The 13,141-nt window shown below is 29.4% G+C and overlaps 1 protein-coding gene across 2 annotated transcripts; it reads right to left on the bottom strand.

Annotated features, from left to right (window-relative positions):
- Positions 1-7,614: 7,614 nt before the first annotated feature.
- On the bottom strand, positions 7,615-12,518 carry LOC114162581 (GTPase-activating protein gyp7-like). Of its 2 annotated transcripts, XM_028046515.1 has the most exons (6): positions 11,757-12,518; positions 11,141-11,656; positions 10,265-10,400; positions 10,126-10,175; positions 9,681-9,734; positions 7,615-9,570 (listed from the first exon to the last, which is right to left on the bottom strand). In XM_028046515.1, exons 2-6 carry the CDS (start codon positions 11,173-11,175, stop codon positions 8,322-8,324), a joined length of 1,524 nt encoding a protein of 507 aa, XP_027902316.1. In that variant the 5' UTR covers positions 11,176-11,656; positions 11,757-12,518; the 3' UTR covers positions 7,615-8,321. The 2 variants fall into 2 exon arrangements, with proteins under 2 accessions (XP_027902316.1, XP_027902314.1); XM_028046513.1 differs by lacking the exon at positions 11,141-11,656.
- Positions 12,519-13,141: the final 623 nt, after the last annotated feature.

Here is a 13,141-nt window from a genome sequence, read left to right as displayed (position 1 = left end):
GTCAAAATTTTGATTGTATTGTCAAGCAACCTTAGCTTACTTTTATGACTTGAAAATGTCCAAATATTTAACTAATACTCTCTTTTCAAGCCCTTTCAAAAAATTCCATTCAGATATATTGTAAGTTTGAGTTTTTTTAAAATCAAATCTTGTAATTGCAAACATGAGAAATGGTTTAGTTTTAGTGTTTAGTTGACATATGATCTATTAGTCTTCTCATGAGAAATGTTTTTTCTCTGATTTTCCCTTTAGAATTAAGTTACAATTTTGTATGATACATCAAAGAACACTATCATTAGTTTTCAATAGTCGTGATCTATTTATTGAAAAGTGGAGGTTTATTGATCACTTGCTCTATGTTTTATATAGTGAATTACAGACCCATTTAAAATAAACGAAGGTGCACGTAAGAAAGCGATTGAAATTTCTTATACTTATTATATTATAACTTTTTTGCAAAGCTTTAAAATACAAGATGAACAAAAACAATTCGTGTAATATGAAAAGTGTAGTCAAACTAAGGGTGCAGAACTAGTTCACATTTCAATTTTATATCTCGTGTTAACTGTATTTAGATAAATATTTTATAAAACTCCCACTTTGATAATACTTTCATGTGTTTGAAAATGATTATTTTCATACTTTTATTTAAGATTGAAGTCTCTTTAACAAAACTAGTTAGTAAACTAATAATAGCTAATAAATTTTGAACTCAGTTCCGAATTTATTAGTTGAAGTGTTTGGTAAAATTCTTATATAAATAAAGTTTGTATTTTTCAGACAAAAATATGATCGTAAATATAATATATATATATATATATATATATATTTGTTTATTTCTGAATATGGCATAGATATTACCATTTGCACGTACTTCATCAAGTTGGATAATCTGTTGCCAGGTGGCAAAATCTTCATTAGTCCATAGTTTTGACGGAACTTTCATTACATAGGGAGACGAATTTTCCTTAGTATATTGTGACATGTAATTTCTATTAAAATCATATTTATTAATAATAATATTCACACTAATACTCATAATCATAATAATAATATAAATAATAATAATAATAAGAATATAGGCATATTATGGATTGTGAATCCCGTACAAACGAATAATAATAGTATGAAAAAATGTAAATAATTAATCACATATTTTTTTGTAAAGTATAATATATTAAAATTAATGTATTAGATCACACATAACCATATTATGTGTTAGAAATCTCGTACAAAATAATAATAATAATAATAATAATTTTATTATTATTACAACTAAGAATATTAATAATGCAAAATAATAATAATAATAATAATAATAATAATAATAATAAAATAACAATAATATTAATAATAATAATGCTAAGTAATTATTAATATTAATAACAATAACAGTAATATTTATTTTAATAATAATAATAGAAGTAGAATAGTGTAGGTATATTGTGGATCATGAATTTCATACACAATGTTCAAAATAATAATAATAATAATAATAATAATAATAATAATAGTAATAATAAATAGTTATTAATACTAATCATATTATTAATGATAATAGTAATATATTATAAGTTAGGTGTAGTAAAACAATATTATTGTATATTTAAAATTTATAATTAAAGTTTTGAGTTATATATTAAATTAAAAGAAAATGTATATACATGTATTATTGTTAAAATAAAATGTAGATATATTATGTAATATGAATTCTGTATAAAACAAAAATACAAGACGAAATTTATGTCAAATTTTATCATACACTATATTCTAAATTAAGGAAGAGGATCTGGATTGATTCTTGAATTTTTTTGTTCATAATCAAATAATCACCATGATTAAAACCATTTATCTCCCATAAAGTAATATTAAAACTTGCATTGTAAATAAAAATAATAAAATATAATAAATATATTGTTAATTCAAAATTTGTTGAATAATGATTAAAGTAATAATTTAAAATAAAATATATTTATTGATTCAAATCATAATAACAAAACAATAGTAATTACAATAATATTAATTACCAATTAAAACTCAGTTCAAAATTAAAGAAATTTAAAATAATTAATTAAATAAACTAATTGATAATTTTTTTTAGAAATAATCATATAATTATTAATTACAAATGCATAAACTTTTAAAGATTTCAAAATTATAGAATAAAAAAGTTTACTCATAATTAAAAATTTAAAAATAATTAATGAAATTAATTGGTCAATTAAAAAAAATAGAGACAAATCATTGTATGAATCAATTCTAAGTTGTAAACTTAAAGAGCACAATTCATTACTAAATTTAGTATTAGTATAAATAATAAAAATTTGTCACATTAACTATTATTATTATATGTTATAATTTGGTTTTATTAGTTTTATAATCATTTTATATTGAAGTCATCAAATATAATTAATATTATATTTAAATATGTTATAGTATATCCTAAAAATTAATGTTTTATTATATATTTGATAAATTTGTAATGTTGTGTTGGAAAAGTCAGAATATATATATATATATATATATATATATATATATATATATATATATATAAATTCACGACCATATTAATTAATATAAAAATATTTAGTATCCATAACCTCTTTAATAATTCAATATTTTAATAGAAAAATTATTCAGTATTTAATTTTAAAAAAACGATTTGTACGTATCTTAGACTAGTTTCAATAAAATAAAAATATTACAAGACCCAGCTCTTAAATGTATACCCTTTCATAGACATCTCCCCCTACTATGTTATATTTTAGTCAATTGATTATTCTATCCTTCTTTTTAAATAAAACTTTGAGGTTTCCGGTTGTAGAAGAGATTCAATTTAATATTTTTTTTATTACACATGATTTTTTAATGTTAAAAAAAATTTAAATTATTCTTGTTTTTTAAATTATTTTAATATAGTCCTTCTTTTATTGTAAAACCATTCCATTACTTATCATTTATATGTTCTAAGTGTATTTTCATTTTACATGAGGAGTGTATCTTTTTATTGATAACAAAATTAAAAATGTATGTTTTTACCTAATGTGGTAACTCATTCATTGAAATTAATAGAAATTTAACAGAAGTTTAATTTTTCTCCTAAGGTTTTTTTAAGTTTTTTTTTCTTTTTGTGTTGTCATCTATTATTGTGTTTTTAAAATACATTACTTTCAATATATTAAAAAAAATTAATATATTTTAAAATATTAAAATAAGTATACATCATTTCAAAGACACGACACAAGTTAACACACAAAAGAAACAATAGAGAACCAACTTCACCGAAAAACATTCTCTTCAAGTTCCATAATTTCTCTCTTAAAAAGTGTGAACCTCCTTTTTTTTTTATATTTTACCTTGAGTTTCTTATATTAACAATTTCTTTGTACTTATCTTAATTCATTCATTGGCATGTTCTTGTTTTGTTTCCTTAAATGGTCGGGAGAGTCATGGGCAACTGTACAAATGACTTTTATATCTATTCATGTGATATGATGTATTATTTTCCTTGATTATGGATTCCTTCATTTGTATGGTTCAACGTTGATCTATATGTGTCAAGATATTGATACTAAAAACCTATGATATTATTTATCTTGTCATAGCAACGAATTGTTCAGAATAGAAATCTAATTGAGTCAAATAAAAATAAGAAGATCTACTTAAGATCTCATTACAAAAATGAAGACTTCTGAAATAATTTAATCTAATTTTTTTTATCTACAGATGTCAACATCCGATATTTAATTTTATTCTAAGGATGTCGACATTCGTAACTTCATTTTTTTTCGTTACCGGATATCGACATCCGATATATATATATATATATATATATATATATATATATATATATATATATATATATATATATATATAATGGATTTTAAAATCAATTTTTATAAATATAAATATATCAGATGTCGACATCCGGTATATATATATATATATATATATATATATATATATATATATATATATATATATATATATATATATATATATATATATATATATATATATATATATTTTCTTTAATTTTATTATTTCATTTTCAAATTCAATTTTTTATTTACTTTTATTTTTATAGTTAATTTTATAAAGTTGACTTTTATTTTAATTTGTGTAATATATATTTTAAGAATAAAATAAAATATTTATGCATACTTATATTTATACATACATTTAATTTAATTTTATATAATATATAAGATATAAATAATATTTTGAAATAAATTAAATTAAAAAAATATTTTTCAAACAAAAATTAAAAAATAAAAGAATATATATATCCTTTAATTATTATTTAATTTAATTTTTATTTTTTAACTGCTAATTTTAAAAAAAAATTATCTGTATTTTAATTTTTTGATTTGTTTAATTTATATTTTAAAAGTAAAGTAAAATATTAATCTATTTATATATATATATATATATATATATATATATATATTTAACTTACAGATTTATATCATATATTAAAAATAAATAATATTTAGAAATAAATTAACTTAAAAAATTAATCTTTTAACAAATATATATATATATATATATATATATATATATATATATATATATATATATATATATATATTTATATATGATATAAAACTTTGTGGACATCCATAGTGCAAATTTGTTTTAAACCACAATTTGTTTTCTTTGATTTTGTGATATAGTGATTTAAAAGTCCAAAAAATGTTAATATTTTTACTTAAGATAAAGTTTTAATAATTATTATATTTTGTTAAATTAATTAATTATTAGGTTTTACAAAAAAAAATATGTTAAGACAAGTATTTATTTACTAATCGGATGTGGATATTCGTTGTGTTATTGTAAACGAATCTCAATTTTAAAGTCGATGTGAATATATACAAATCATGACATTTTTTTTCATTTAAATAATTTTTTACTTTTGATATATTATTTTAGATATATTAATATTTATTTATTAGTTTAGTTTAAGTAAATAATTTTTTTTTTACATTATCATATTTAAAAATAATAATAAGAAAACGCAGGATGTGGACATCCGTATACTGTTAAAAACATATATCATTTTAAAGTCGGATGTACACGTTCGTAAGCCATCACATTTTATTTTTGAATTTTTAATTTAAATAACTTTTGACCTTTGATATATATATTTTTTGATATAAAATTATTTATTTTGTGATTTAGTTGTTTATTTTGTACATATTTGTAATTATAATAAATTACTTTTTTTACCTTGTTAATTTAATTAATTATTAGATTTGGACAAAAAGAAACCAAATATTGATATCCGTAACTCAAGACATTCGCAACTCATTTGTGTCAAGAGCATAGACCGGATGTTGACATTCACAACTCATTTGTGTGAACCAGATGTTGACATTCGCAACTCATTTGTGTGAACTGGTGACATCCCTGTAACTTTAAATCAGAATGCACACCCCTAACTAGGAAAAGAAATGTAAATGGGATGTCGAGATTCGCAATTCATTTTCTTGAACTGGATGTCAACGTCTGTATTGGACAATTTCAGAGAAAAATTTGAATTTATGGATCTCTACTTCCGCAGTTTCTCAAAACAGGTTCAAAATGACTCATTTACTGATTTAAACATGGATCGATTGCACAGATAATGCATTCAAAGCATTTACTGGTTGAAAGGATTAATTACGTGAAGAATAACTTAACTGCTTGAAAGTAGGGTTGAAAGGATGTGAAGTTGGACTGCTACTGCTGCGATCGATCTGGAGTGTTGAGGCTGCAGAGAAGAGACAAGGGACCAGGTCAAATGGGATTCAAAATATTGGAGGTGCAGAAAGTGGGCTGTTGTAATAAATATAAGTGAGAGAAAATTCACTGGTTAATCTTTACTTTTTACTGTGAGGGTAAAGCAAAATTAATAATGTTTTTGGAGATACAAGAGAAACTATTGGAGGTGCAAAAAGAAACCCCATTTGATAAATCCTATACTACTCAAACTCATACCTGGGTATACATTAAATGACTCGCTTTTTCCTTAACCCATGCTAAATCAATTTAGATGGGTTGGATTAAATCATAGCTACTATTTTATTAATCAATTCAATAGTAAAAAAATGTGTCCATTTATTTCTCATGTGAAACAACTCAATCATTTATTCTAAATTGTCTTCCAATCTTACACCAAAGTAACATCTAAATAAGAATATTGTTGAAAATTGACTTACTAAGCATAAAGTCGTTTGATGGTAGATATGTCTGTGCATTGTTAGTGTAATTGTCTAACCCAATTGAGTAAAATGCATTTAATCATGAGTATTTGGTATTCGTATCTCATTTACCAGTAAAGAGCATTTGATAGTAATATCTCATTTATTCTGAAAAATTATCAGGTAAAGAACATATTGTACAACCCAATTATGTCTACTACTATGCAGGATGTCCATTGTTGTTTTGTGTCTAGTGTTAAGTGTCAAACACATCTTAGACATGATTCACAGAGAGTTGGTTATTTTTGTATTAGATAAATAAACACCTAGGGTAAAACATGATATAAGAAAGTCCATATCAATTACAAAACACAACAATTCTGTCATGTGGTCTCTTCCTTTGAAAAAATGAAAGTTTTACTAACAAATTTACCAAGTCAGGGTATGCAAATTAAACACATTCAACAAAAACTTTGTTTACAAAGAACACGAACACAATAAGCAAGATGGTTCGATGAAGTTCACGCATATCTTATTTCTTCGTTGGTTTTTCAAATTTGTTATATATATATATATATATATATATATATATATATATATATATATATATATATATATATATATATATGATCCTGTAGGAAATATTCCATTATGACTGGTTTCTTCCAGTTTTGACTTAAATGCGAGCAAGCAAAGAGGTACGTATTGCACAACCAGTTACTCAAATAAGGTATATTATATTTTCTCTGACGCGGTGAGAAGTTGACTTACTTTCAGCGGGTGCAGGTGCGAGAACTGTAATCACAAAAGTCAAGCTTTGGAAGAGGTTAGACAAGTAAAAATTAGAGGATATAAATGTAACCTGTATCAACATATTCATGTAATTCGTCCTCAAGCTATGACAGCGATTCTTAAGAAATGATAGTTGGCTCAATACTATCCTTCATGTATATTAGAATTGGTATAGAATCAAAAAGATTCCCCATTCCTTAGATATGTTGAATCTTAAGAACTAACTGTCGAACTTCATGATATAATGACTTAATAGATTAGCTTTTATTTTTAACCCTCCATATAGGAGTCCAAAACAAATTCCACAAACTAACCCTCTTTTTCTTATTCGATTTTTATATTTCAGCCAGAAAAATAAGAAATATGAAACTGACACTGAAGTATGGATAAAATAGATTATACTGTCCATCAAACCTTCACCAGCAATAAATAGATTATACAAAATGAAGTATGGAACTAAATAAATCTATATAATTATACTAAAGTACGCTCATTTGTTTAATTATTGTATTTTCTTACGATTATTAGCATCTAATTTTATGCATTATTTAGTTTTAATGCGTTTACATACATCATATCTGTAGAAGAAAGTAAGATTGAGAGAGAGAGAGAGAGAGAGAGAGAGAGAGAGAAAGAAAGAGAGAGCAAAGCGATGGATGGACCTGACAAGTAAGTGGAAGTGTTAGGCCTGTTGAGTAAAAGCTGAGTGGTCAATTTACACGCCATTAAGCATACAGGGCTTAACCAGCACCCCTAAATATTACCCAATTCCATCCAAGACACATACCTCAAACTTACGATTATACGCAACTGATCAGCGGCTAAAAGAATCAAAAAGGCCAATATTCATAATTGTCGACAATATCTCGGCCTCTTCAATCGGTTACAGGCACCAACCACTCCTGCTTTTCGCAAAGGTACTCCCAGACGTGTCCCAAATCAGAATCAGAATTGAAAAAGAAAAGAAAAGGGTGGGGCCAGCGTGAAAAAGAAGTGAGGTAAAAAAAAAAAAGATGCTCTCTAAATCTAGCCAAATTCAATGCCCACATTAAGGCAATTGAGGAAAGCAGAGCTCGTAAATACGCAGCGGCAAGTTTCAGCATGCGGAGATGCCATCTAAATCAAGCCAACCTCAATCCCCACATTAGCCAACATTGTCCAAACCAGAACCTGGTAATTAATCATGGCAAGTTTCAGCATGCAGCAGACTTAGTTCAGTAATAATAAATCAACATTTGCAGCACCCTTAGATGGCGTGGAGAAATCTGGCAGCTTGAAACTAAAGATTTTTTTACCACATCATGAAATGGTTTGGTTTGGTTTGGTTTGTTCCAGTATCACCTGCACTCATCGTAATGATGTCTCTATTTTCATTTTGTCATGAAGGGTGACAACCAAGTTATGGGCGTCATCAAGCAGCTTCCAAACATCAAGGTGTCCAGCCATGCCATTGCATTCCTTAATGATCTCGTCCATGCTGCTGTACTTCTCAATGATCAACTTTCTCCTTTGAAGAACTGATGCTGCTATTGCGTAAAGCAATAAATCGTCTGTTGGTGGAGCTCGCTGCCTGATTCTGCTCCATGCAGATTTCCCAATACCTGCTCGGATTGCTGCTTGATCTGCCCACATTACTTCCCAAAGGCAAAGAGTCTGCTCAAATGTCAACTCCCTTCTAAACAATACCACCACCATCCTATACACAAAAAAGCAATCCTCGGCCTGCAGCTTCTGCAAATGCCTAAACAGGTGGCCATCCTTGAACTTGATAATTTTTGCAACTATATCAAGTTGCCTCCGAATACCCACCTCATCAAGCCTGAAATTTTGCCGAGCCTTCCTCATGAATCCAACAAAACACCAGAAAGCCTCGTGATCTTCTGGTATAACACTAACTATAGGAGATAGCAAATCACTCATACCCTGGCAGTATCCGATTTCAGGGTCGTATAAAGCATATGCTTCAAGGATTGCAACCAGTCGAGCAGCATGAAAGATTCTGCTGGCATCCAGGTGACCATAATCCTTCAATCCAACAGCCTCAGCAGAACGATGTGCCCTACAGTCCGGTACCACAGCTTGAGAAGGGGAGTATGGCATCCATTCCCCATTCGCCCGTACTGCATCAAGTCGGATGATCCGTTGCCAGGTGGCAAAATCTTCATTAGTCCATAGTTTTGACGGAGCTTGCATTACAGAGGGAGAAGAATTATCCTTGGGAGTCTTGGAATTGTTGTCTTCCTGGCCATCATCAGAAGGAAATGTCTGAATTATCTCAGGACCTTCTGAGGAGTCTGAATCAGTGGAATCAGTATCCAGTGCAGAGTTATCAGTATTGCTGACGTTTGGAACATCATCTCCTTCCAACAGGGCACTAGATGGATCATCTGAATATTCAGCATCTGGACTATGTTCCTCACTGGAAAGAGATTCTCTTGCACTTGTTGCATCTTCTGAACTAGGAGAACCATAATCTTGAAGAAGACTTCCACCATCCCCTTCATAGCTGATTTCCCCTATTTCATTTAACTTAAAGCTCCCATTATTGTGCTTTAGCAGTTGCCGGCACTGTCTGCGAAATTTCTCATACTCCTTTCTGCATTTAAAGATTTAGAATTAAACTGAAAAAGCAGACGAGGGAAGTACACAAAAAATAAAAGTTTTAAATACTGCAAAAACATGGTGGATCCATTATATATACTTTACCTATTTTGAGTTCTAATAGCATCTCTTTCTTCTTTAGTACTGTCCAAGTCATAGCTGTATAAATGAATATGTAATCAGTAACCATAGTAGAGTTCATCTAAATTAATAACTTAATAAATATGGAAAAAAACATGAAAAAGATGAAAAAGACGTAAATAAAGAAGCCCATAAATATCATTTCCGATGCATAAGATGAAACAAAGAAAAAAGTTTGTACTACTACAGATAAGAGATGATTAAGGTTCTTCACAACCAAGCTGCAACACAGTACTAAATATTTTAACCAGGAGCAAGATATTTCAAATCACATCGTGTAACAGCATGTCCATTTTTGTATATCATGCCAGTGCATAATCCAAATTTCCTAGATCCCAGACAAGTAAAAGAAGTAACAATAAGCATCATTTACAAATTATAAATGAAGCATAAAAGATAGCATGCTTACACTCCGAGTAGGAATGGCCAAACTTCAGCTCTAATACTAGGATCTACACCCTGCATCAGATATTTATGCATAATCAAGTTCAAGGAGAAAAGGCCAACCAAAGAATTTAAAATTTAAACAATCAGATTAGTGAACTCACTCCACTGCGAACTCTTTTCAGGAACTTAATTCCACCATCCCGAATTCTCCCATCTTGGGTAAACAAGCTTTTCCATTGCCGAGGTGAAAGTACATGTTTCCTTTTCCTACGCGACCACGGTGATTTAAGACGACCTCTGAAAATTATGCCACAAGGATATTCTCATTACTATTGCTTGCATTTGAATTTTAGATCAGAGAGAAATAAAGGAAGTCATCAAGTAAGATATTCAGGGAGTGACAAGGTACATAAAAATATACTCTTCCAGATTAACAGCAAATCACAGCACTGCAGTATAATAGATAATTTTTTCCAACTCAACTGTGGCTTACTTCTTTCCCCAAGGAGCAGGCGTATACAAGTTTCAGTATTTTAAAATCACAAAAATTATGTGCAAGATACATGACGCCAAAACAATAAAATCCATTCAGCACTAAAAGCCGTCAATTTCAAAGTTAATTTTATAATATGCAGCAATAATTTTACACTAGAGAATGAACTTATCAAGTTGGAGAAATCCCAGTCCACTTAAACAAAGGAGTTTCTGTGCAATGCGATGTTCAGTACTGACTTGAATAATATTACATATTTGTCGCTGTGTACAGCTAAATTTACAAAACACAGCCTTGGAAAATTAAACAGTTGGTTCCAAAATCCAATGAGATTACGACATCGAAATTTTCTGTTTAAATTTTTAACTTTAGCAGTGATGAAGTAAGGAAATATGGGCATGCAATTAAGAAAAATGAAGCGTATCCTGGACATATAAAAGTTGTACTTGAAGATTTGATCACTTCAACATCCCTCAGATATATATCTAGATTAAAACTTCAAAATTGTAAACCTTCTTAGATTTAATTTGGTCATGAAATATACTTTTTCAGTCTCAAATGAACCGCACTCCTTAACATAAACTAGCACAGATCCTCCTTTATAGCTCAGGAAAAACCATACAAGACAAACGGGGGTTTTGATGTCCGATCAAGATCACCATCTAGTACCGGTTTTTCACCTACAATTGATTTGACACGGGAAAAGAAATAGGAGGATAAACAGTTCGAGGGAAGAAGAAAGAAACTTTATATTAAAGAAATCTACTACATAAACAACAAAAAAGCTCCAGCAAAACCAAAAGAGAGATCTGTCTCCTTCCCACTACCTTGTCCTCCTCAACCCTACTTCCCCTTTCAAAGACAAATCAGGATTTCCTTTTTTTTTTAATTATGACAAACATTGTTGCAATTCGAACAAATGAGCGATTCAACAAGTAAACACACAATAAGACCGAAATGCTGCTGAACAAAGAGACCCAAAAACAGAAACGCAACACACACAAGCTGATCAGCCTAAGCGGACACTGATAGCAACACTGGGATGCGCAGAAGTGGAGATCTGGCACGAAATAAACAAAAAAGTAATAGAAATCTCAGCACTGAATAAAAACAGTTTAAAAAATGAACAGAGAGCAGCACAATGAAGAAGAGAAACTCACCGATCAGAGGACGAACAAGAAGCAGGTGAGGAAGCAGTGACAACGAAAAGAACCGATCGCAAATGGATCCACGACGAGGAGGTCGACGACGATTGCGACGACGACGACGAAGGAGAGGAGTTCGAGGACGACGGCTGCGAATTGAGACTTCGTCTAAGGGGATTCATCTATAAATTCCTTCTATGTACACTTTTTCGTGTTTAGTTTTCCCTAATAGTGTAACTAAATCGGAATCGAAAACAGTATCCTCTAGCTAGGGTTTTTGCGATTGCGAGGACGCTCTCTAATTCGCTCATTCGAGTCACCTACTACCACCGCAGAATACGGCGGGGACAAGAGCAAAGCCGGCGATGGCTATGAAGAGCACCGCCGGAGTTACCACCGCCGGAGACATTGACACCAACCCGGCGGTACCGGTGACGAAGTGAGTGTCGCTGGTGGCGTTGAAGTGAGTGGACGTGACCATGGAGAGTGAAAGTACAAGAATACCCTTCCCTTGGTAGTTCGCTCCTGAAACTGCTTGAGAACCGAAACTAGTTTGAGAGAAAGAAGAGAAGAGAAGAGAGTAGAGTCTCTCTCACACCACACCAAAGCAAAGAGAGTATCAAGGGAGAGAGAAAGGACTGAAATGGAAATAAATAGAAAAAATTGAAAGAAAGAAAGAAAGGAAGACTGGTAGAGTAGGGAAAGAAAACGAAGCAGAATCTAATCTAATATGCTTTTGGGGGGAGAAGGGTGCAAGTGCCAAAACGCTGCCGTTTCTCTCTCCCCTTATATCACATCATTCAAACTTTCGAACTAACTAACTAATCTCAATCTTCTCCTTCGTTAAAGCTCCCAACTTTCAATTAACTAATTTAATTAATAATTAACAAAATCAGAAATTATGCCAACAACATTTATTAATAAATTGCCTTCCAATCTAATCTAATCATGGGTCAATACCTTTATTTCCAGTAAAGCTATTAAATGTTGCAGACCTATACTTCCGTAATATAGCTAATTTCTTTGGCCTTTTCCAAAAGTTATCATCTCTTTTTCCTTTATACTGTTCAATTAAAAATTTTATTTTCATCCGTAAAATAACTATCACTGAAAAAACACTTCATTAAATATAATTCACACTGCTGTAAACAAAGAGAATTATGAAATTTGGTCTCATATTAATTAGGAAGGAAACGCGTAATTATCTATGTGAATCGCATTATAATAATTAAATTGAATTTAATCATGGTAATTCAAGTTTCTGTCTCAAGTCACATGTTCGTGGTTTTTAAAAATTCCACTATATAAACGATTCTGCTTAAAATATCACCATGGCATGTGCTGTTAAATACTTTTTTTTTGTACAACAGGGTTTTTACATAATTGGCAGTTGAAATAAA

The sequence above is a fragment of the Vigna unguiculata genome, chromosome 9, assembly GCF_004118075.2.
Source record: "Vigna unguiculata cultivar IT97K-499-35 chromosome 9, ASM411807v1, whole genome shotgun sequence".
Classification (NCBI taxonomy): domain Eukaryota; kingdom Viridiplantae; phylum Streptophyta; class Magnoliopsida; order Fabales; family Fabaceae; genus Vigna; species Vigna unguiculata.
The sequence above is the reverse complement of the archived record's forward strand: the minus strand, read 5'-3'. Positions and strand labels throughout refer to the sequence as shown.

Bases quoted from the DNA above. Each gene is read 5' to 3' on its own strand.
- LOC114162581 (XM_028046513.1), bottom strand. From the start codon at position 11,923: ATGAATCCCCTTAGACGAAGTCTCAATTCGCAGCCGTCGTCCTCGAAC. The intron at 10,401-11,756 runs GTGAGTTTCTCT...CATAATTTTCAG, and splicing joins TCTTGTTCGTCCTCTGATCG to AGGTCGTCTTAAATCACCGT. The intron at 9,571-9,680 runs GTAAAGTATATA...CTTTAAATGCAG, and splicing joins GCTATTAGAACTCAAAATAG to AAAGGAGTATGAGAAATTTC.